The 24,856-nt window shown below is 37.5% G+C and overlaps 1 protein-coding gene across 1 annotated transcript in view; it reads left to right on the forward strand.

The window, feature by feature from the left end:
- The window catches only part of CFTR (CF transmembrane conductance regulator), a 194,461-nt gene that overhangs the window by 162,536 nt on the left and 7,069 nt on the right, over window positions 1–24,856 (forward strand). The window contains 2 exon segments of the mRNA NM_001168545.1: window positions 5,569–5,724; window positions 16,040–16,129. Of these exon segments, the coding sequence (NP_001162017.1) occupies window positions 5,569–5,724; window positions 16,040–16,129 (246 nt within the window).

Below are 24,856 nucleotides of genomic sequence, written 5' to 3' on the forward strand. Positions count from 1 at the left end.
GCTGCAACCTCTGCCTCTCGGGTTCAAGTGATTCTCCTGCCTCAGCCTCCCAAGTAGCTGGGATTACAGGTGCCTGCCACCATGCCTGGGTAATTTTTGTATTTTTAGTAGAGACGGGGTTTCATCATGTTGTCCAGGCTGGTCTGAAACTCCTAACCTCAAGTGATCTGCCCACCTTAGCCTCCCAAAGTGCTAGGATTATAGGTGTGAGCCACCATGCCCTGCCTTTAGCATGTTAATCATAGTTGTTTTAAATTCCTGATCTGTTAATTCCAACATCCCTGTCATATCTGACTGTGGTTCTGATGCTTGCTCTGTGTTTTCAAATGGTGTTTTTTTTTTGCGTTTTAGTAAGCCTTGTAATTTTTTATTGAAAGGTGGACATGATGTGCTGGGTAAAAGAAACTGTAGTAAATAGGACTTTAGCAATGTAGTGGTAGGTGTAGCAGAGGGTGAGGGAAGTATTCTATAGTCCTATGATTAGGTTTTAGTCTTTTAGTGAGCCTGTGCCCCTGCAGCTTAGAAGCACTTGTGAAGTGTTTTTTCACCTCTTTCGGTGGGACATAGTGACTAGTGTGAGCGGGAGTTGAGTATTTCCCTTCCCCTAGGTCAGTTAGGCTCTGAAAAAACCCTGATAGGTTAGGCATGGTAAAATAGTCTCTTTTGAGGGCAGGCCTTGTTATAAGAATAGAATGCTCTGGGGCCAGGTGCGGTGGCTCACGCCTGTAATCCCAGCACTTTGGGAGGCTGAGGCAGGTTGATCACCTGAGGTCAGGAGTTCGAGACCAGCCTGGCCAACATGGCGAAACCCCGTCTCTACTAAAAATACAAAAATCAGCCAGGTGTGGTGGCACACACCTGTAATCCCAGCTACTCAGGAGGCTGAGGCAGGAGAACTGCTTGAACCCAGTAAGTGGAGGTTGCAGTGACCCAAGTTTGTGCCACTGCAGTCTAGCCTGGGTGGCAGAGCAAGACTCCATCTCAAAAAAACAAACAAACAAAAAAAGAATGCTCTGGCATATTTCAAAATAGTTACTTTTCCCTTTTTTTTCTCTGATCTTCACTGTGAGAACCTGGTAAGCATCCTACAGGCAAAATTCATAAAAGTATAGAAGTCCCCCAGTGACTTGGACCCACTTGGAATTTTCTTGCTCTCACATCATGCACACTGAATCTCCAGCAATTTTTCACTTACAGTTTAGGTTTTCCTACCCTAGTACTGGTTCTCTCAGAGGTTTCTGCTTATTGGTTTCTGTTCTGTAAGTTGTGATTCTCTGTACCTACTTGCCTGTGTCCCATTTTGGGGGGCAGTGGTTTGCCCTGTGACCTCACTTCTCTGACAGATCTAAGAAAAGTTGTTGATTTTTCAGAGTGCTCTGCTTTTTACTTGTTGTTACGATGAAGCCAACCACTTACAGAATTTCTACAAACCAGATCAGAATCTGGAAGTCCTGTTTTTTAATTTTTTATCCCTTTGTTTAGCATGTTACCTATCTTAATACATTTCAAATAAGTGTATGCATAGCTTATATCTACTTCTAGGTTATATGCTTCCTTAGAATAGGAATTGATTCTTAAAATGTTATTCTGCTCACGCTGTGATTCCAGCACTTTGGGAGGACAAGGCAGGCGGATCACTTGTGGTCAGGAGTTCAAGACAAGCCTGGTCAACATGGTAAAACCCTGTCCCTGCTAAAAATACAAAAATTAGCTAGGCATGGTGGTGGCCGTCTGTAATCCCAGCTACTAGGGAAGCTAAGGCATGAGAATCACTTGAACCTGGGAGGTGGAGGTTGCAATGAGTTGAGATTGCGCCATTGCACTCCAGCCTGGGCAAGAAGAGCAAAACTCCATCTCAAAAATAAATAAATAAATAAATAAATAAACAAACAAATAATAAAAATAATAAAATAAAATAAAATAAAAATGTTATTCTGAGCAGTCTCTGAAGAATATAAATTCTACTGCCTTGCCTTTAGAACTTATAACAGCATCTTGCAAACTATCACAAGATACTCCAAACATAGTTCTTATGTGCTGAATTAAGAAGTCGACTCAAATTTAGTATACTAGTAATATTTTTGGATATCCCAAAACACTGCCAGCTCAGCTTTAGGCTGCTCTTCTTGGGGGGATAAAAAAGCAGTTGAAATTTAGGACTCAAGTGGGCATCTAGTTTAATTTTTAATGGATTTCTATGTTGTTGGTTATGGTGAAGAGGTGAAAAGAATAAATATTCTGTGCAGAAAAATTATTCAGTCTTCATGTGAAAACACTTTACCCATAGCAATTACTTTATGGAAAAGATGTGGTATTACTTTCTTTGCTCTTAACTGAGGCCTTTAATTTAAAGAACGTATAATTTACAAGTTTTTATTATCAATGCATGAAAAATGTAGCAGCTATTTCACAACCTTTACTTTTAAAATCTATTTTTCTTTTTAATCTCAAATAGTTTTTTCTTAAAATCTTTTGACTTTTTATCTAAACTGTAATAGCCAGAGCACCTTCCCACAACTAGAATATCTCATCCTTTTTGTCTTTTCTTTTTCCTCTCAAAATGCCTACTGGGAACTTAATTTGGAGTCGGATTCTTCATGATAAATCTGGACTTAATCAAAATTCCTCAGATGGTATATTGTATATATCACAGTACTGGACAGTCCTCTGATTAAATAGATATTTGATAGTACTTCAAGGTCTATACTTTTGGATGAACTTAACTGCTTTCTCCATTTGTAGTCTCTTCAAAATACAGAAATGCCAGAAATAATTTATAAGAATATCAAGGATTCAAATCATATCAGCACAAACACCTAAATACTTGTTTGCTTTGTTAAACACATATCCCATTTTCTACCTTGATAAAATTGGTGTAAAGTAGTTGAATCATTCAGTGGGTATAAGCAGCATATTCTCAATACTATGTTTCATTAATAATTAATAGAGATATATGAACACATAAAAGATTCAATTATAATCACCTTGTGGATCTAAATTTCAGTTGACTTGTCATCTTGATTTCTGGAGACCACAATGAAATGTGGTAATGAAAAATAATTACAAGAGTCTTCCATCTATTGCAGTATTAAAATGGCGAGTAAGACACCCTGAAAGGAATGTTCTATTCATGGTACAATGCAATTACAGCTAGCACCAAATTCAACACTGTTTAACTTTCAACATATTATTTTGATTTATCTTGATCCAACATTCTCAGGAAGGAGGTGCACTGAAGTTATTAGAAAACACTGACTTAGATTTAGGGTATGTCTTAAAAGCTTATTTGCGGGAAGTACTCTAGCCTTATTCAACAGATCACTGAGAAGCCTGGAAAAACAAATCCCGGAAACTAATTATTATGTGCCAATTATATAAACAAGAAGACTTTGTTGGGTACAAACCAGTGATTCCTTGCCTTCGAAAAATGTGTCAGATATCATGCATTACCAGCAGTTCAATGATATAAGGAAACCAGAGTAATAGCTAAAACCTTTAAAGCTAAACCAAAGATTTATAAATTGCCTCTTCATCCAGTCTTTCTCAACCTAAAAACCGAGTTCTCTAAAAATTTTAGTATTTGTTTCTGAAGAAAAGGGAACATGGACATTTATCTAATCCTCATTAGAAACCTGACTAATGATAACAAGGATTTAGACCTCAAGCACTTCTTACCAAAATTCTTGATATGACCTTATAGCAAATTACTTTCACCTATTGAACTTTCCTTTCTTTTATTCCCCTGCACATCACCTGCACGGGGCATATTCAGGTTGCTTATACAACATTTTACTATTGTGTTAGAAAAATCGTGACACATGATGAATGTATTTGTGCAACATGGGCTGATTCATAAATGAAAATGTGCATTGAAATTCTACAATATTTTAAAATTAGGAGTTTATCTAGCAATTGAACAAAATTGATTAAATCCATTATTTGTTAGATCAGCTAAATTACATAAGTTCATTCATCTGCTCATAAATCCATCCATTCTTCCATCTGGCTGTCCCTTAGTCAATTCAAATAAATATTTATGGGGCACTTTGGGTAAGCCAGGTGCTAAGAATTCAATGCAAAACAAGATAGACTCCCCTGTCCTTGTTGAACTTATATTTTTGGTACAAACAAAAGCAATAATCAAGAAAAAATTAAAAAGTACTGATTGTGATTAATACTAAGAAGAAACTCAACAGGGTATTGAACTTAACATTTGATTGATCTGGTTTTCTCAGTTGTCTGAGAACAAACATTTGTGAAAATCTAATTGTAGAGTTCTTATGATGGATAGGGGGTCAACTGTGTCATTATTGCTTATCAGCTTATCCCAAAGACCTAGTTTATTACCAGATTGCAAATAGCGTTCAATAAGGGTTGTTATGTACTCTAAATATTTATTGTGGTCCCTTCACTGGTTCTGGTTTACAAACTTACTTGTCTATGATGACATAGTATAGAAAGTGAGAGTGAATATTTAGAAGTTCGTTTTTATTATATATTTTTAAAGTATTGATATGTAGTGAATTAGAAATTTAAAAAGAAAACAAAACTGTCCTTCACTACGGATTGAAAAGCATTACACTAAAAGACCATTTGCTCAGTTATAGTGTATAAAGGCCAAATGACTTAAAAAAAAAAAAAAAGAAACTATGTAATGAGAAGGAAACAACCATTTACTCAGTGCCACTAACTGTCAGCCAGTTTTTTCAGTGGTCAGTTAATGACTGCAGTAGTGTTCTACCTTGCTCAAAGCACCCTCCTCAAGTTCTGGCATCTAAGCTGACATCAGAACACAGAGTTGGGGCTCTCCGTGGGCCACCTCTAGCACTTGATCTCCTCATGCAGTGCATGGTGCTCTCACATCTATGCTATGTTCTTATGGTCTTTAGGTAACAAGAATAATTTTCTTTCTTTTCCTTAAAATACATTTTGCTTCCTGAAATTCACTTCTCGCCAATCCAGGTGAATGTCAGAATGCGATTTGACAACTGTCCAAAGTACTCATTCACTGAGGAGTGGTAAGGCCTTCGCCTAACCTGCCTTCTCTGGGAATATACTGCTGCCTGAACATATCATTGTTTATTGCCAGGCTTGAACTTGACCAAATTAATTTATTAGGGTCAACATCTAAATATTAGAACTATTTCAGATTAATTTTTAAGTTGTGTCCACTTTGGGTACTAGACCAAATTGCAGGTCTCTGCTTCTGGCTTGAGCCTATGTTTAGAGATGATGTGCATGAAGACACCCTTTGCTTTTCCTTTATGAAAAATGGGCATTTTCAATCTTTTTGTCATTAGTAAAGGTCAGTGATAAAGGAAGTCTGCATCAGGGGTCCAATTCCTTATGGCCAGTTTTTCTATTCTGTTCCAAGGTTGTTTGTCTCCATATATCAACACTGGTCAGGACTGAAAAGTGTGCAACAAGGTTTGAATGAATAAGTGAAAATCTTCCACTGGTGACAGGATAAAATATTCCAATGGTTTTTATTGAAGTACAATACTGAATTACATTTATGGCATGGTATCTATATGTCACAGGAGTGATCCCATCAGTTTTACCTTATAGGTGGGCCTCTTGGGAAGAACTGGATCAGGGAAGAGTACTTTGTTATCAGCTTTTTTGAGACTACTGAACACTGAAGGAGAAATCCAGATCGATGGTGTGTCTTGGGATTCAATAACTTTGCAACAGTGGAGGAAAGCCTTTGGAGTGATACCGCAGGTGAGCAAAAGGACTTAGCCAGAAAAAAGGCAACTAAATTATATTTTTTTACTGCTATTTGATACTTGTACTCAAGAAATTCACATTACTCTGCAAAATATATTTGTTATGCATTGCTGTCTTTTTTCTCCAATGCAGTTTTCTCATAGGCAGAAAAGATGTTTCTGAAAGTTTGGAATTCTCAAATTCTGGTTATTGAAATGTTCATAGCTTTGACAGTGTTTTTCAGAAGACCAAATTTACAGTGGGAGCCTTGGGCTTTTGTTTTTTAACAGCTCTTTTTTGTTCCTGCTTCAGTGGCCTGACCTCCAAGTTAGCAATCGCCAGGTTGAGAAATGCTTTGCAAGACATAAAAGATGCTCCTGAAATAACAAACACTGGGAATCATGAGGTAGTGGAATTGAAAATAGAAAGTGTAATGATTGTTTTTTGTTCTTTGGATGGGACGAACCATGTCAGATTAGTCTGTAGCTATTTTTTTTTTTAATGTCACTCTGATTTGGGTCACAAAGGATCTCCTAGCCTCATTGCCTTAGTATCATTCTATGAATTAGAATGTGTTACTGTGTAAGAGCACTTCTTGTATATGAGAGAAATAGCAACAGTTCCATTTAAAGTGATATAAATGGAAACCAAGAAATGTCTTTACTGGGACCAAATCTGGACAGCATTTACTGTATTTTTGCTGGTATTTTCTCTAGTCTTTCCGGGTATATTCACGTTTAATGATCACTTTTCTCCCTTTGTGATCCATTCCACTACCATAGTACTTTCTAATACTACTCTACTTTTTACACAAAATTAAAATGCCAGGAGCATCTCCAGGTAGACTGACTATAAATCTAGACTGAAAAAAAGCTTGTACTTCTTAACGATTACCTTGTGGAACATTTGCTCCTTTCAACTAATGAGGCACTAAATATTGTAACTGCTCAACTGGTGCTTTTAATTTATTTGTCTAGACTTTGTCATGTTGCCAGAAGCTTTATCCTGGTTGGAGTTTTGAAAACAGTATTGTTTCTTCAGAAAGAAAAAAGGGATTGTCAGATGATCTAAAAATAAAGAAACACTGGAAATACAAGTATCCCAAGGTGATAGCATAGGCAAAATAAAAATGTTGAAAAGCGAAAAAGAACTGGTTGATAGAGAAGTGTTGTTATTCAGTAGAACCTAAGTCTTCTGGTCCCATTTTTAATGAAAAATAGTGAATTTTTTGGTTTTTGTTGTTCTTGTTCACACAAATCTGCCCATTAGAATAAGCCAAGCCCTAAAAATTAATTTCAGTTTCACTGGGAATCCTTCAGTTTGTCTACTATGTAGTAGGGAGGTTTTGTTTTATTGCATGTTTGACTTAGGAACGTACATATGCAAGACATGGAGGAAAACCGAGTGGGCCAGAGTTTTGAAAATTCTTTATCTTTTCTTTCTGCCAAAGTGAGTCTCCCAAGTTTGTCTTTTTTTTTTTTTTTTCATTTCCACTCTTCTATGGTTTCTAGCATTATATAAACCAAACAAAGAAAATACATTCAGAGATTCCTTCCGAAATGCTGGATGATCTTGATATAGATGCTTCTCATATATGTGTTTATGATGCTGGTTTCTGGGGCTGTCTCTCAGTATCACAAAGATGTCTGTAAACAGAATATGCTATTTCTTCTTTGTGACAAATTTTGAACATTATGTGAATGTCCAAGAAAGAGCAAAAGAGGGCAAACTTCTCATATATTTTTGATGTCAAAACCAAGAGATGCTTTTATTTTCCTAACTTTTCTTTGAAAGTTCAAATTAAGTAATTTTATCCTGTCCTAAAGTTTAAACTTTAAAAAGAAAAAAAAAAGAAGGAAGAAGGAATTAAAAATCCAAAGAAAATCATGTTTGTTTGCTTTTCCATTTTTTTCTTCCTTCCAACTCCGAGACTTTGCAAGGGCATAGTTCTGAAGATCTCTGACACTGAGACATTAGAGATCTCTGTATCAATGGGTCATTTGTTTTCAGACATATGAAACAGGAACTTTGAACAAGAAATTTCCCCTCTTTTTCTCATAGTGATCCTGAGACATCAGCTGTGGAATCACAACATGTCATTAGTTTTGGCAGGTCCTTGCAGGTGTTTTGTTTTGTTTTATTAATGTTCTTCCCTCCTGTAGCTAGACAGCAATCTTGGAGAATGTGCCAGCTTGGAAGACTATTGTGTAAATTTCAAGGTGGAGCCTCCTTTAATTTGTTCTGTGTTACCTGTGAGCTGTGAGGTCGTGAAGAGGAGACAATGAGGCTAATCATGAGAGCCCCATTGGTTTAGGCAATTAGAACAACAAGATCTAAAATGGTTTATTAACCTTGAATTGTGTTAAGCACTTAATTCATAAAAAACAGAAAAAATATTTTTAAGTGTATTTCTAAAGCTTCAGTTACAAGTTTGAAAGGTGACAAACTATTCTGAGGAAATGATTAGGCCTATTCTTGCAACGAGTCTTTATGATCTGAAAAGAATCTATGTCCACACATAACTCCCACCTCAAAGTTGGGGCATCTTTTGCTCTGGGAGATATCAAATGCAATCAAAACATGTGTTTGTAGATTTGAATGATGATTCAGCAGTATAGCAGTTCTCACTCATTTTATAATAATTAACAACTTAATAATTAATTATTAAGCTCCTACATGCTTAACATTGTAAGTATGATAGCTTCTGTGGTTACATAAAAGGTATACATAGCACTTGTCCTTGATCTGTCACAGTGAGGTCTCAATCCAACCTATGAGCTTCAAATGAAAAGTTCAAAATTACACTCATTGTCATAAGTCAGAGATCAAAGGAAGAAAGGATTTAACCAAAATGATAAATTAAATATAGGTGATTAAATATAGTCATGGGTCAAAGCATGGGCTAGTTAGGGAGTGTGATGTGGGTAATTATGAAAGGCCAGCTCCCAAGCCCTGTTGTTGCTACTCCCCCACGTCAGTGATCCTTCCTTTTTTTCTACTCCTACTGCAGTGCCTTCCTCATCTCTTCCCTTGCATCCCTCCATTATATGAGTCACACAAATTAGACTTTTCAAAGCAACATTAACATTGTGTGAATTTGGGGTTTTTGACTAATCCCAGCATTCTACCCCCACATTCCAGTCCCACATGGGATTTAGAGCCTTGTTTATAAACCTGGCACTTCTAATATATCTTATATTAGAGTAATCCTTGTATTTGTTTAATTTCCACTTAGCATTGTAAATACTTGCAGGTATCCTAGTTAAGAAAGCAAGGTTTAAACACAAAATCATCACCGATTAAAGCAGGCTAGATAAAGAATGTAATAGAAATGCTAGATAAAACATAGATTTTTTTCTTACTAATTTTTCTGTCCCTTATAGAGTGCATAACACAATAACTTGCTGATAAGAATTCAATATACGTTGTTTTGTGCTGAATCACTAAATGCTTGATTTCTTTAACAAGAGATTGTGGTTCCATCAGTATCTGGATTTTAGTCTGTGTAATCTTAGGCAAGTTATTTGATTTCTCTGTGCCTCTGTTTTCTTGTCTGTAAAATGAGTATAATGGTAGTAACTAATTCATTGTGTTTTTGTGAGGATTAAATGAGTTAATAACTAGTACTCCTCCCTGGCACATAGTAAGTACAATATGCTGTGCTGTGGTGGTTGTTATTATTTTTTATAGTTCCTTGAGCAAAAGAAATAATGTCCCCATCTTAGTATTATATTGGAGGTATATACCACAGAAGTGAACAAAAGAATATAGTTTCACAAGGAAAGTGATAATTAAGGTGGTTCATAAAGGGTCATAAACTTGTAGATTTTAGAAATGTGGGGGCATGAGGATGTGGAGAGGGTATTCCAGGATGCCAGGCAGGGATATTATGGATAAGTACTAAGATGGGAACTAGAAAAAGTTGAGGGGCAAAAGGTCAGAGGAGGCCACAAGTTAGGGAGTATTAGGAAAAAGAAGTTAATACTTGACAAGTGCCAACATGGCTTCATGAGGAATGGGTTGGGCCTTTTTGAGTGAGGAAGAGGCTGTTGAAAGGGTGGTGGAGGACCCTGCTGCTGCTGGCGGCATGAGGTGTAGGTGGCAGGAGAGGCAGGGACATGAGCTAGGAAGCTCTCCAGCTATGAAGTTATGAGTCTGGAGTAAAATAAGGACAGAGTAGGGGTGGAGTACTGAACTTAAGGGAGGAGAGAAAAATAATTGGTGTGGAAGTAGGTACAATGCAATTTTATTATTTCTGAGCCTAAAAATGTGAAATTTTTGATTATTTGCTCTGACCAGGAAAGTATTTTCTTTTATGCTATCTCTGAAAATGTATATACTAAAAAGTTGTAGTATAAAAAGGTTGTAAAGCATTAAGTAATTTTAGAGGAAACAATAATTTGGATATTTTACATGCAATCATTTATATGCAAATATATGTAAATATTACAAAATTATTCTGTATTAGTTACAAACCTTAAATATTTTTGACTGAGGAATATTTTACTCATCTATTTATAGCTACTTTGTTCTAACTAATAGATATTCTTGAAAACAAAGCAACACTTTTTTGGAGACACAGTCTTGCACTGTCACCTAGGCTTGAGTGTGTTACCTTGAACTCCAGGGCTCCAGTGATCCTCCCACCTCAGTCTCTTGGGTAGGTGGATTACAGGCCCACACTACCATGTCCAGCTGTATTAGTCCATCCTTTCATTGCTATAAAGAAATACCGGAAACTGGGTGATTTATAAAGAAAATAAATGTAACTGGCTCACAGTTCTTCAGGCTGTACAGGAAGCATAGCAGCATCTGCTTCTGAGGAGGCCTCAGGAAGTTTTCAATCATGGCGGAAGGCAAATAGGGAGCAGGCATGTTACATGACGAATCAGGAGCAAGACAAAGTGAGGGAGGAGGTGCCACACACTTTGAAATGAGCAGATCTCATGAGAACTCAATCACTATCATGAGAACAGCACCAAGAGGATGGTGCTGTACCATTCCTGAAAATCCACCCCCATGATCCAGTCACCTCCCATCAGGCCCCGCCTCCAACACTGGGAATTACAATTCAACATGAGATTTGGGCGGAGACACAGATCCAAACCATACCACCAGCTAATTTAAAAAAAAAAAAAATTTTTTTTTTTTTTGAAGACATGGTCTTACTATGTTCTACAGGCTGGTCTTTAACTCCTGGCCTCAAGTGATCCTCCCACCTTGGCCTCCCAAAGCACTGGGAATTCAGACATGAGTAACAGTGCCTGGCCCATACTTATTTTTAAACATTCTCTACCATAAACTTAGGATCTTGATTTGTTCACACTGAACAGATTTTTATTATACAGATTGAATTTTTAAGAAAATGTTGCAGACATTGTCAAAAAGGGAGATCCAAACCACTGTGATATTTATAAGCATTTGGGCCACATTTTGATAGAACTATACATGGAGCGTGTATGTGTGTGTGTGTATAAATATATACATATATATTATTTATATATGTATATATATAAATATATACATATATTATTTATGTATGTATATATATAAATATATATATACACACACATTATTTATATATGTATATATGTATATATGTATTTATATATATGTGTATATATATACACACATTACCTAGCTACTGTGTGAGTGTGTGTATATATACACGTACACACACACACACACACACATATATGTTTCCCTTCTGAGCCAAAGCCAAACAGCACTGTATGCTTAAAGAAAAACAGTCATACTTCCCACTTACGTAATTTATATTACATCCAGTCACCACACCAGCCAAACTGCTTATTGTTTTTTGTTTGACATCCAATGCTAAGGCATAATGCCTGTTGCAGTGAAATATACATGAGAAACCCTGAGAACTCCATTAGCCTCACCTGTTTCCACTGAGTTGAGTTGAGGAGTCAAGCTGTAGCAAAAAGGTTTGTCACAGGGTGGGTAATGGTGCTCTTATTTTTCACTGGGTCTCAAGAAGTGCTCTTTATGACATATATGGCATTAAATAAATATCAGATATTTGCACATCCTAACTTTCCTATTGGTGAAGTTTCTTAAAAGAGAGATAAAGGGCCATTGTGTGATTGATAGTTTCAGGTATATTTTTTGCTGCACAGTCAGTCCGAGTGTACCACGTTGGGCAAACCATTTAACTTCTCAGGGCCTTGACTGTTTCATTTGTAAACCAGAGAAAAGGACTTGGGTGACCTCCAAAGACCTTTCAAATTTAGAGATGAGTTTGTGGAAAGTTCAAACAGTTTAGAAAACAGAACTAAGACACCCATCGGCACCCCTGGAAGCAAGAGAGTGCCAGGTACTATTTGTAATACAGGAATGAAATGCCTAATTGTATGAAATTGAATTCTAACTGAACCAGTTCGTTCAGTTAAATTTTTTTTTCAATTAGAGTGCTTACTTCAGTACCTAACACTAGACAGTAAACTGTAGACAAAAGACCTACAGAATTTCTGAATGGTATCAAATTCACCACACTTAAAACTTTGGGATGTCTAATTTCAACCAACAGCTTTCTTTCTTCATAATGTTGAATATATATGTATCTATTTTAGCTAAACTTAATATATATCAATATACTTTGATAGATATTTTATATAAACTATTAGACTATAGTATTATGAGTAAAAGACCTACCATTTCCCAAGCAATTATAAAGAACGATCAAAATTTTAATGAGTTGTTAGTATTATTTCTTTAAAGATTGTGATACTAATAAATATTTGGCCACATTTTAATAGAATTATACATGGTGTGTGTGTGTGTGTGTACGTATATATATATGTGTGTGTGTATATATACATATATGGCAGCAGAGATATATATATCTACACACATCTAGATAGATATATACATGTATATCTATATATACACACATATATCTGTGTGTCTATATACATATGTGTATATATACATACATACATATATCTGCACATATATATGTAGTGTGTGTATATATATATATATATATTTTTTTTTCTTTTTCTGAGCCAAAACAAAATACTAGGTTGTAATAGCTATTCTTTCAGAAGGAAGAAAAACAACATGTGCTGAACTCTGAGTCTGATGTTTTTGTATTTTACTTTCTATTTTCATATCAGTTAATTTATTTATTCAGGCAGAATTTATTGAGCATATATTATGAACACAGCTTTTGCTAAGGACAGGGTACACAGCAGTTATGGTCTAGTAGGAGAGATGGATGTTAAAAACAAAATGCTCACAAATGCACATATAATCTTAATACTCACTGTAAGCTAGGAAAGCAGAGTGTGAGTACTATGAGACCACATGTTGGGAGATCGTATTTGGTATTGAGGATCAGGAAAGATACCCCTGAGGAAGTGATATTTAATTTGAAACCTAAAGAAAGCAGTTGGCCATGGGAAGAAGGTAGGGAATGAGATTCCCAGGCAAGGGGAATCCAAAGTATGAAGAAGCTGAGGGAGTGAAAGAAAGCCAGTGTGGTGGCAGGAAGAAAGGGAAGGTAATGGAGAAGGGCACTAAATGAGTCAGAGAAGTAGGAGCGGCTAAACCATGTAGGGTCGTGTAGGCCATCTTAAAGGCCTGAGTGTAGTGGAAAACCTTTGAAGGTTTGTTAAAAGGTCAATGAAATGTTCTAATTTCTGTTGTAGTGAATTGCTTTGATTGCTGAATGAGAATGGGTGGGTAGAGATGCAAGAGTGAAAGGGAAGAAATCAACTAGGAGGCTCTTGCCCTGCTCCAGATAGGACTGATAATTAATTTTATTTGGGAAGATCAGGGAGAAAGATTAGTCATGAATGACTCCCAAGTTTCTGGATTGAGGAAATGAAGGTACCATACACTGAGATGGGAAAGCCTAGGGGTAGAGTAGCTTTGAGAAGAAAGGTAGCATTTCCCCATTTCATAAAACATGGAAGATCAAAGAGGCTGGGTTCCTGTTTGTAGACATACCTTCCAGGCCAGAACTGCATTACTACAACATCTTTGCAAGCCACAGTGCCTTTCATAACTCTGTGTCGGTGTTGATGCCGTAACCTCTTTGGCCTTCCCCCCACCATCCTCCCACAGTCCTCCATGATAATGCCATTATTCCATTTCAATTTGTGTGCTTCCATTGGATGTGTAAGTCTCCTTGAAAGTTAATGAGGCTGTAGCCCATATGAAACCCTTCAACTCAGGTCCTGCATAGGAAGAGGAAGCTAATCTCTCCAGGAACTGAGACTGTGGCTAGAGGGATGGATAATTGTTTAAATAAAGAATATGCTGCTGAGTACTGATGGGCTCTTTGTGTACCCATCAGACTGCTGCTGCCCAACCTTTAATCTTTCCTGAGCTTTAAATTGGAAGGAAAAATGTTCCACAAAGGATTTGAGCCATTTTGCTGTGGTGATGAGGAGCACAGGTTAAGAGACAAACACTCCTGTGTTTGAATTCCAGCTCCTACTATCTCCTAGCTAAGTGACCTTGGACAAGTCACTTACCTTCTCCAACCTGCTGTTTCTTCATGTACGTAATAGGATTTACCTCATGAGGTTGACATGAATATTGAAAGAGATAACATATAGAATGAGCCTGTCCCAGGACATGGTTCATGATAAGTCTGCCATAAATGGGAGCTATGTGTCCCATCCTTTTGGAGGAGATAACTTTTCTGTAGCAGGTAATACATTGTTTGATACTTGGTTAACCCTTACAATTATCATTTCCTGTTCTTCTCAATAATGCTAGAAACCTTTTATTTAAAGAACCACAATATAAAATGAAAAATATATAAAAAACAGCAAATGGAAAAATTCTATTGGCAAGGCTTTTTAACTTTATATACTAAATAAATCCAATTGCTTAAATAATGAACTGACTCAAGTTCTCAGCACTGCTTCTTGTTTAATTCTCTTTAGTTTTTCAGAATTCTCCAATAATGACCTTTGTCTACTCTCTTCAGTTTATTCAGAAATTACTTTTATTTACATAGAAGTTTCGAGGTGGATACACAAACATATCCCTCACATATCTTATGATTCTATGAGTCATATGCTCATCTCTTATATTCCCTCTGTAAAGCAATGTAGGTACCTTTCAGGAAGGTGATTTTGATATAGGTTGAGAAATATCAGCATGGAGGTCCTAGCTGACCTCTCTAGAGAGTTTCTGAGACATTTGACAACAACTTTTTCTTTAAGTCATAAGTTATGCCCCGGGGTATGAAATTTCTAACATGACCCTCAGTAAACTTGGTTGCCTTGCTGAGGATACTGTCCATCTGCCTGAGAGACACAGACACCATTAATTGGGGATTGACTTGACTTGCGTGGTTCCTTGTGGACCAGATGGCCACTAAATATTCTCATTTCAAGGCAACTGGTAAAAACTACACTTCAAGAAATTTCATCGTTAATTCCCCTTAGTGGATGTTATTAACCAAAGGCAAAAGAAAAAAGGGTAAAAAAATTATTCTAAATGTTAATATCGAAAATATTATTTTCAATTCACCCCAGGCACAGAGAACTAAATATTATTATTGCTGTTGCACCGGCATTCCCCAATGAGACAGTGATTTTCTTTTAAGACATTTTTAAATAATATAGGCAGAATTAAGTAGACAGTGATCTGGTAAGTAGATGTTTCAGGGTGATAGCTGTGCAATGCTCCATGCAGGGAATTAGATTGTCACTTTGTTCCTTACCAGGAGCATGCATTCAGTTAAATAATTATTTGACTTCTGCTCTTCCACTGATTTCTAAGTTGAGGCTCTCTCTTGTGCCTGTCTGATCAGATAAGTAGAGTTGTGCCTTGGTTTATAGATGAGATAAACATGTGTATTTGAATAAGCATAAGTTAAAGAAATTTCAAAATCCCTCAGGAAGCTAGGCTTATCAGAGAAATCCAAGGAAATACATTAACAAACTAGGAATTTGTTCTAACAGGTTAATTATAACTCATAAACTTACTGAGTTTTTTTACTTTTTAATTTTATATTACATTTGCTTATAATAAGGAATATTGCTAGGAATAAAATTTTTTAATATTCTACAATTAACAATTATCTCAATTTCTTTATTCTAAAGACATTGGGATTAGAAAAATGTTCACAAGGGACTCCAAATATTGCTGTAGTATTTGTTTCTTAAAAGAATGATACAAAGCAGACATGATAAAATATTAAAATTTGAGAGAACTTGATGGTAAGTACGTGGGTGTTTTTTATTTTAAAATAATTTTTCTACTTGAAATATTTTACAATACAATAAGGGAAAAATAAAAAGATATTTAGGTTATTCATACTTTTTTCTTCTTTTCTTTTTTGCTATAGAAAGTATTTATCTTTTCTGGAACATTTAGAAAAAACTTGGATCCCTATGAACAGTGGAGTGATCAAGAAATATGGAAAGTTGCAGATGAGGTAAGCCTGCTAACTGAAATGATTTTGAAAGGGGTAACTCATACCAACACAAATGGTTGATATAGCCGACATCATTCTACACACTTTGTGTGCATGTATGTGTGTGCACAACTTTAAAATGGAGTACCCTAACATACCTGGAGCAACAGGTACTTTTGACTGGACCTACCCCTAACTGAAATGATTTTGAAAGAAGTAACTCATACCAATAGAAATGGTTGATATGGCTAAGATCATTCTACACACTTTCTGTGCATGTATTTCTGTGCACAACTTTAAAATGGAGTACCCTAAAATACCTGGCGCAACAGGTACTTTTGACTGAACCTACTTCTCTCCTCAGTGGTAAGACTCCAACCATCAGACCCTATCTTGGTCCACTTAGGCTGCTAAAATAAAATACCAAAGACTTAGCTGCTTATAAGCAATCTTTGGAGGCTGAGAAGTCAAAGATCAAGGTGCCAGCAGTTTTGTTGTCTGGTGAGAGCATACTTCCTGGTTTGTTGATGGTGCTTTCTTGCTGTGTCCTCACATAATGGAAGGGGCAAGACCTCTCTGGGGTCTCCTTTACAATGGCATTAATCCCATCATGATGGCTTTGTTCTCATGACCTAATCACCTCCCACATGTCCTACATTCTAATACTATCACCTTGGGGGTTAGGATTTTAACATGTGAATTTGAGGGGGGTGGGGGGACACAAATATTTAGACCATAGCATTTCCCTCCTGACCTCCAAAGTTTATGTCTTCTTCACATGCAAAATACATTCATTCCATCCCAATAGCCCCCAAAGTCTTAACTTTTTCCAGCATCAACTTACAAGGCTAAATAAAGTCCAAGGTTTCATCTAATTATCAGCTAAATCAGCACAAACAGCTAAATCAGGTAGAGTGGGACTTAAGGTGTGATTCCTCTATAGGCAGCTTGCTCTCCAACTATGAAACTGTGAAATCAAACCTATTATGTGCTTTCAAAATAAAATGGTGAAACAGGCATAGGCTAGACAGTCCCATTTCAAAAAAGAGAAATAGAAAAGAAAAAAGGAGTGACAGGTCTCTATAAGTCTAAAACTTTAAGGCTTGAGAATAATTTGCTTTGCTTTGCCTCCAGGCTCACTGGGGTGGTGTCTCGCCTCTGGACACACTGGGGTGGAGGCTTTATCCTCATGGATTTGAGTGTCTCATTCTTTGTGGCAGGTCTGTGCTCCAATCCCACACCTATGGCTCCCTGAGTGTGCAATTGCATGCCTGGTGGTTCTATTGGTCTGGGATTGCATAGGTGGCCCTGCCTTCATAGCTCCACTGGGCATTGCCCTAATGTGGCCTCTATGTGGTGACCTCACCCCTGGGCCTCTACCTGGGCCCTGTGACTCTCTGGGTTCTTGAAATCTAGGTGGAGGCAGCCATCCCCCTACAGTTTTGCTGAGTGTAGTGCATGAGTGCGGGGGTCTGCTACAGCTATACCTAGGGTGGTGGAGATGCATGGCAATGGAGTATGGGGAGCTGATATGGTTTGGGTGTGTCCCCACCCAAATCTTATCTTGAATTATAATCTCCATAATCCCCATGTGTTGAGGGAGGGACCTGGTGAGAGGTGACTAGATCATGGGCATGGTTTCTCCATGCTGTTCATGTGATAGTGAGTGAGTTCTCACGAGATCCAATGGTTTCATAAGGCAGTTTTCCCTGCTCTTGCACCCTCTTTCTTGCCTGTCACCATGTAAGACATAACTCTTTCCCTCCCGCCATGATTGTAAGTTTCCTGAGGCCTTCCCAGCCATGCAGAACTGTGAGTCAATTAAACCTTTTTTTTTTAATAAATTACCCAGTCTCTTTATAGCAGTGTGAAAATGTGCTAATACAGGAGCAAAGACTGCAGTGTGAGGTGGCAATGTGAAGTCTGCAATGTGAGGTGGCACGGGGCAGTTGTAGCCCCTCCTTTGAAATCTTTCTGCCCTACCCCAGGCTTCTGCACTCTGAACCTATGATGGGAAAGGCAGCTTGGAAGATCTCCAAATGGCTTTGGAGTCATTCTTCCATTGTCTTGGACTATAAATTCTGGCTTCTGTTTAGGTGGCTGACTAATATCCCCACTGTCTTAATGCATAGCACATAGTTTCTGTTGAGATGGCTAGTCCATAGTAATTTACTTATCAAATTTGGCCACACCCTTTGTATTCTCTCCTGAGCAGGCTTTCTCATCTTTCACAATATGGATAGGCTGAGAATTTTCCAAATTTTGAAGTTCTGCTTCCCTTTTGTTCAATAATTCCATTTTAAAGTCATTTCTCATCTTGAATTTTACTATGAGCAGTCAAGAGTAACTAAGCTGCTCCTTCAACTTTGCTTGGATATTTCCTCAGTCAAATATTCAATTTCATTGCTTTCAAGTTCTGCCTTCCACAAAACACTAGGACACAAACAGCTCAGCCAAGTTCTTTGACATTTTATAAGAAGGATAGCTTTTCCTCCATTATCCAATAACATGTTCCTCATTTCCATCTGAAAACCCGTCAGATTGGCCTTTACCGTCCATATTTCTGCAAACATTCTGCTCATGACCACTTAGGTATTCGGTAAGAAGATAGTAGCTTTCTCTACAGCTCTCCTCCTCTCTGGAGCCCTCACCAGAATTGCCTTTAACTGCCCATTCACAGCAATGTAGGCTTTTTCTAGCATGTACCTGAAAACTCTTCCAGCCTCTACTCATTACCTGGTTCCAAAGCTGCTTCCACATTGAGTATTTGTTACAGCAGTACTCAGATCCCAGTACCAATATTCAGTCTTAGTCCACTGGGGCTACTACAACAAAATACCATAGACCAGATGTCTTATAAACAACAGTAAAATTTATTTTTCACAGTTCTGGAGGCTGGGAAGTTCAAAATCTGGTGCCAGCAGATTTTGTGTCTGGTGAAGGCCTGCTTCCTCACAAATGGCTGTGTTCTCACTGTGTTGTTACATGGCAGAAGAGTGGGCAGGCTAGCTCTCTGGGATGTCTTTTATAAGGGCACTAATGCAAATCATGGGTTTAGGGTACAGCCCTCATGACCTAAATCACCTCCCAAAGGCCCCACCTCCTAATACCAGCATCTTTGAAGTTAGGATTTCAACATATGACTTTGGCAGGGGGACAGAAGCGTTTAGTTTATAGCAAACCCCATAAGTAGCACTACTTTGTCCTTCCCTAATCAATTTGCATCAATGAAACATGAGTTAGAAGAGACCTGGGCGACTCCACTACACTGGGATTATTCCCAGTATAAGGTATCACCTCTCCACACCTTCTCATCTACTCCCTATCTGAGTTCTGAAGCTCTCCACTACAAGAAGGAGGCTTTGGTTTGACTTGATATACTTCTCTGGGAAATAGGTTTAGCACAAAAGAGTGATGCTCATTCTAGAGCACCTGCAAATGACAATAGTTTTCTTTCAAAGTCGCCAGGAATCGTCTGCCTTTAGGTATGTGGCTGTGAGCACTGCCGGGCAAAATGCTATATGACCTAGATGAGGCATATGCCATCCTTCAAAGCCATTAGGACATTATATAGGAAATACATTAACTAAAATGAAATAAAGTTTTCTAAATAACACCTTATGTTTATCCAACAGGTGGTTCATTATAATTGAGGGCATTATACAGAGGAATTTGGTGGGAAGGAGAGCTGGAGAAATTCTCGAAATTCTGGGTTTCTTGAACAGAATACTCTAGGTATAAACTTATAATTTTAAAAATATAAGCATTATATTAAAGAAAAGGGAACATAAATTATTTTGTTTTATTAAACTTAAGTCCAAAGGTCTGGATTGTGGCAGAATAGGATCAGGGGACCTAAAATGTTGAGCCTCAAAGGTCTTCTTAGAGAACAACTGTATTCCACTATTAGCACTTTTGGTCCTTGTAGCCCAATTTCTGTTTATCCCAAATTTTCTTCCCTTTTCTGCCTCCCTTCACAGTGGACCCTGCCAGGAGCTTTGAAATGCCTGTGAGTGTTAAACACTTACCCGTTGAGTGCCCAACCTTAACATGCCCCTAATAAAATGTACTTAGATTAACCGTTTTCATTATCAAAGTTTCCTTATTACCCAACAAACACAGGGGCTTTAAAGAAAACATTAACTAAATTGCAAGTGACACATTTTAAGATCTTTGATGTGACTTCAGAGAATGCACTATAGGAACACAATGCAATGGGAGGGAAACTTGGGAGGGAAGACATCAGCCTTTATAAAATCTGCAAGTATTGCCAAATCAAAATAAAATTTACAGGAAAGCAGGATCATAAATATAATCTAAAATCTTAGAACCTGTGGTTATGATTTTAAATACTAATATAATGCAAAATTTTTACCTGTTTAGATTTTTATTTAATCAGTTCGTATTTAGGTATATCCTTTTACTGTTCTCCTTTTTAATAATTTACCATTCACAAAGATGATGGTGTTAGTCTAACTTTAATGTCGTGAGTGCTTTGAGTAGTAGTGCTAAGTTTTTGTTGAGTAGTAGTGTGCTTTTTTGATTAGTAGTGATAGGTTTTTGATGAGGAAGCCTGCTAGCAGCATACAAACAAACAAGCAAGTATCAGCCTAGAGAAGAAGAAAAGGCATTTGGGTTTCAAAGTCACAAGGCCTAGGCTTTAGTCTAATACAGCTGATAATATAATTTGTCCAAACAGGACATTTTTGGGTGTGTCAAACACTAAACTGGACAGGACATTATGACAAAAGTGTAAAGCAGGACTTTCCGGGGCAAACCAGGATGTATGTCATCTCACTTAGTCCTCTCTGTCCTTGCGGTGACTAGTATCTCTAGAGGTAAATGAACAGAGTAATGACAAATAGCCAAACACCTGAGTCTTATCCCAACAGCACCTCCTATATAATTCCCCATTATCCCAAATGGAAATTAAAAATATATACAGTGATAATTCCAGGCCAAGAAATGCTTTATTTCTAGCTTGGACTTGGCTTTCAACTCCAGTGCAGAATCTTATCCTTGCTGATCTGGACTGTATCTCATGAAACCATGGGGACTTGTACCTAGTTACTTGCTGGAAGGCTTAGAACCAAAGCTGGTCCAGAGAGTCTCCTTTTTCCTTATTTCCTGGGTCCAGACCTTTACCATGGTACTCTGCCCTATCATTTGATGGAGGAATTTAAAGCAAGTCCAAGGGAAGGAAAGAGAGTTTCTAAAATCTAGAACTTGGATAGTTTAATTTACCCATCCCAAAACAGCTTAGGCCCAGACAGCTTCTCTCCAAGATCGGTGCCAAACTGAAATTACCAGCTGTGTAGACCAAAGAGAATTTCAAAAGAAACTGAATCCCAAGGGAAAAAAAAAAAGACTTCTGGCATTGTGGCCCAATAAATTGGTAGGATTGTTGTGACTTTTCAAGTTTACATGTAAAATGGGCCCAGCGCAGTGCCTGGCAAATATAGGTACTAAGTAAAAGTAACTATAATCATGTTTTTTTAATCTGGACTTCACTTGGTCATCCTTTAAATGGTGTCTGACAGAATCCTAGTTCTTGTCTCACTTTACTTAGTTTCCCTGGGAAATTTCATGTGTCCTTTTGGCTTTAATTAATATCTCTATTTTGATGACCTCCATATCTGCCTATTCCCAGAGCTTTCCACGTGATATCTAAGCACATGAAAAGCACCTTATGTCAATAAGTGAGTTCCTTCCCTGCCCCACCACATACCTGTCCTGTGTTCCTAATTCCACTGAATGGCATCCCACCCTCCAGTTTCCCAAGGCCAAGACCTGGGACTCATCTTTCACTCTCAGGTTCCTCCACGGGTACCCACATGTCACATCCTGTCAATGCTGTCTCTGGGGAGTATCTGAAATATATTCACTTTTCTTTATTTCCACCTGACACCACTATTAACACTTGCATGAATTTCTGAAATAGGTTCCTGGCTCATTTCCCTCAATGACCCCCAATAGTTCATTCTGCTCTTTGCAGCTCTGGTGATCTTTCCAAACCCCACATCTGATCACTTGTTTCTTCCCTTCATATGGCTCCTTAAAGCCTTTTGGACTTAGTCCACACTGCTTAAGGTGGCTTACCAGGTCCTTCATGATTTTGTCTTTGTTTGGCTTTCTACACTCACTGCCCAACTTCCCCTTACTTCCCATGATTCAGTTATACTGAATTTCTTTGGTTTCCTAAAGCACATGTGCTTCCTGTTCTGCAGAGGCTTTTTTGTTCACATGCTCTTCTCTACCTGAGAAACTCCCCCAGCCCTTCACTGCCTCCTTCTACCATCTTTCAGGCCTCTCCTTACACATCACTTCTTTCCAAAAATCTGCCTTGACACTGCAGGTCTCAGTTTCCTAGGTGTACCCTATAACTCCACCCCTTTCATAGCATTTCTCACCCTGGCTGGAGATTTACCTTGTAATTTGTCCATGTCCCCCACTGGAGTGGAAGTTCCTGGAGGTCAGGGATTATATCCTATTAATTGTGGTATTTCCAGTGCCTAGAGTAGTCTTGCATACATGGATGGTATTCAATAAATATTGGTTGAATGAATAAGGAGTTCTTTCATTTCATATGTAATAGATCATGGAAACAGCCTTGTGATCGATACACAGCAGGTATTACCATCCTCACTTTAGAATGAGGACTCAGAGCCTTGAGATGTCTGAGGGCCTTGACTGGGACAGCTGGCAGATGCAGGAGCAGAGCTGCATTACCCCTGTGGGCTATCTCAGGGTTGTCCGTAATCTAAGTACAATGTCTGTTGATTTTGGAATGAAGGCTTTTTGGGTAATTGTTTGCTTTTTCAATTACTTATAAAATAGTTTCCATCCTTACTCATTGATAGTAAGGTTAGTTATTTTAGAAAACAAGCTAAATAGCAGAAATAGTGGCCTTTTAAGTTGAAAATTTACCCTGAAAAATCTACAGAGTAGCAAACAGAGTATCAAAAGGAGTTGACTGTATCTATTTTTATAACTGCCACTTATGGATTATTCAGTAAAACCACAATTCACTTTTATGATTTTTTTTCATGTTTCTCTGTCACAAGAGCAAACGCTCCATAATAACATTCCAAAGTACGGCAATAGCAAAAGTCAACATTTTGAATCCTTTACAAACTCTTAGACTTTTTTTTTTTTTTAGTTTAACATGTTACAAAACAAAATTTCTTCTTTTTTCACAGCAGTTTGGGAAGTACATACTATTTATTAGCTCATCAGCATGAAGCTGGCAAATTCTTTTTCCTAAAGTTCTTTATGTCTACAAACTGTTGATGTTTTTATTTATTTATTTTTAATGCTAGGTTGTAATGAAAATAATTAGAAAACCTTAGATTCTAGTAATTTTGAAGTCTTCTTAGTTTGGACAGGACTGAGCTAAAGTTTGTACTTTTTAAAAAATTTATTGAAAAATGGTTTCTAATGATAGTGTTAAAAAGATTATATTGGGGGCTGGACGCAGTGGCTCACACTTGTAATCCTAGCACTTTGGGAGGCCGAGGCGGGTGGATCACCTGAGGTCAGGAGTTCGAGACCAGCCTGGCCAACATGTAGAAATCCCCTCTCCACTAAAATACAAAAACTAGCTGGGCATGGTGGCAGGCACTGTAATCCCAGCTACTCGGGAGGCTGAGGCAGGAGAATTGCTTGAACCTGGGAGGCAGAGGTTGCAGTGAGCCCAGATCACACCACTGCACTCCAGCCTGGGCAATAGAGCAAGATTCTGTCTCAAAAAGAAAGAAAGAAAGATTATATTGGGAATATATATATGTGTGTGTGTGTGTGTGTGTATATATATATATATATATATATATATATATATATACACACACACACACACACACACATATTTAAAGGATAAAAGATTCTGCTGCCACAGATCACTAAATCAGATGATCTCTAGCAATTTCCTGTTTGTTTTTTGCCCATAGTGCTTATCTCTTTGAACAGTAATTTTCCACTATTTTTCTCCCCTTTTGGACCAAAATTTCCTTTACGGCAGAGCCTCCTGTTATTCATCTTTGAATCTTGGGTCTGTCAGAGTACCTAGAATTTAATAAACTCTCATTAAGAGTCAGTTGAAGGAATATATGACTAAGCAGCCATTTACATCCAAAAGATCCGTAGGAGAATTCTTATCAGCACATGTGATTGGTAACAATAACTTTGTACTTTTCAAAAACAATTACTAATCTATCTTGCTTTCCATTATCTCACCAAAGCCTATTACCATGTCTGGCAGAAAATAGATACTTAATAAATTTCTTAAATGTTTACTGACTTCAATTTTAAGTTTTATTAACTATGTTGACTTTTCTCTAATGAAGGTGATTCTAAAAAGCTTTTTACTATACTTTATAGTGAATAAAACAGTGAGATAGGAATATTGCAAAATATCCCGTGTTGGTCAGTCTTAGTGTCATTCATTTTAAAAATTCTGTTCTCTAAATATTGACAGTTATATAAAAATTTATGTAATTATTTACTTCTAATAAAGAATTTCATCTGGGGAAAAACATACTTTGCTCAGCTCTTTGCCACAAGTGCAAAGTCTAAGACAGTCAAATAGCTTTCCTAGTATGTCCTTAGGAACTTAGTGTATGACTGGTGTGAATCTAGAGGGAGCATACTGCATTCTGACCAAAATCTCCACCCTGTTACTATGGCCATCACTAACTTCACGGTATTGCAGTACTTCCTGCTAACTTACTTCCCAAGGCAACTTGTGAAGGA

Source organism: Pongo abelii, chromosome 6 (genome assembly GCF_028885655.2).
Source record: "Pongo abelii isolate AG06213 chromosome 6, NHGRI_mPonAbe1-v2.0_pri, whole genome shotgun sequence".
NCBI lineage: Eukaryota > Metazoa > Chordata > Mammalia > Primates > Hominidae > Pongo > Pongo abelii.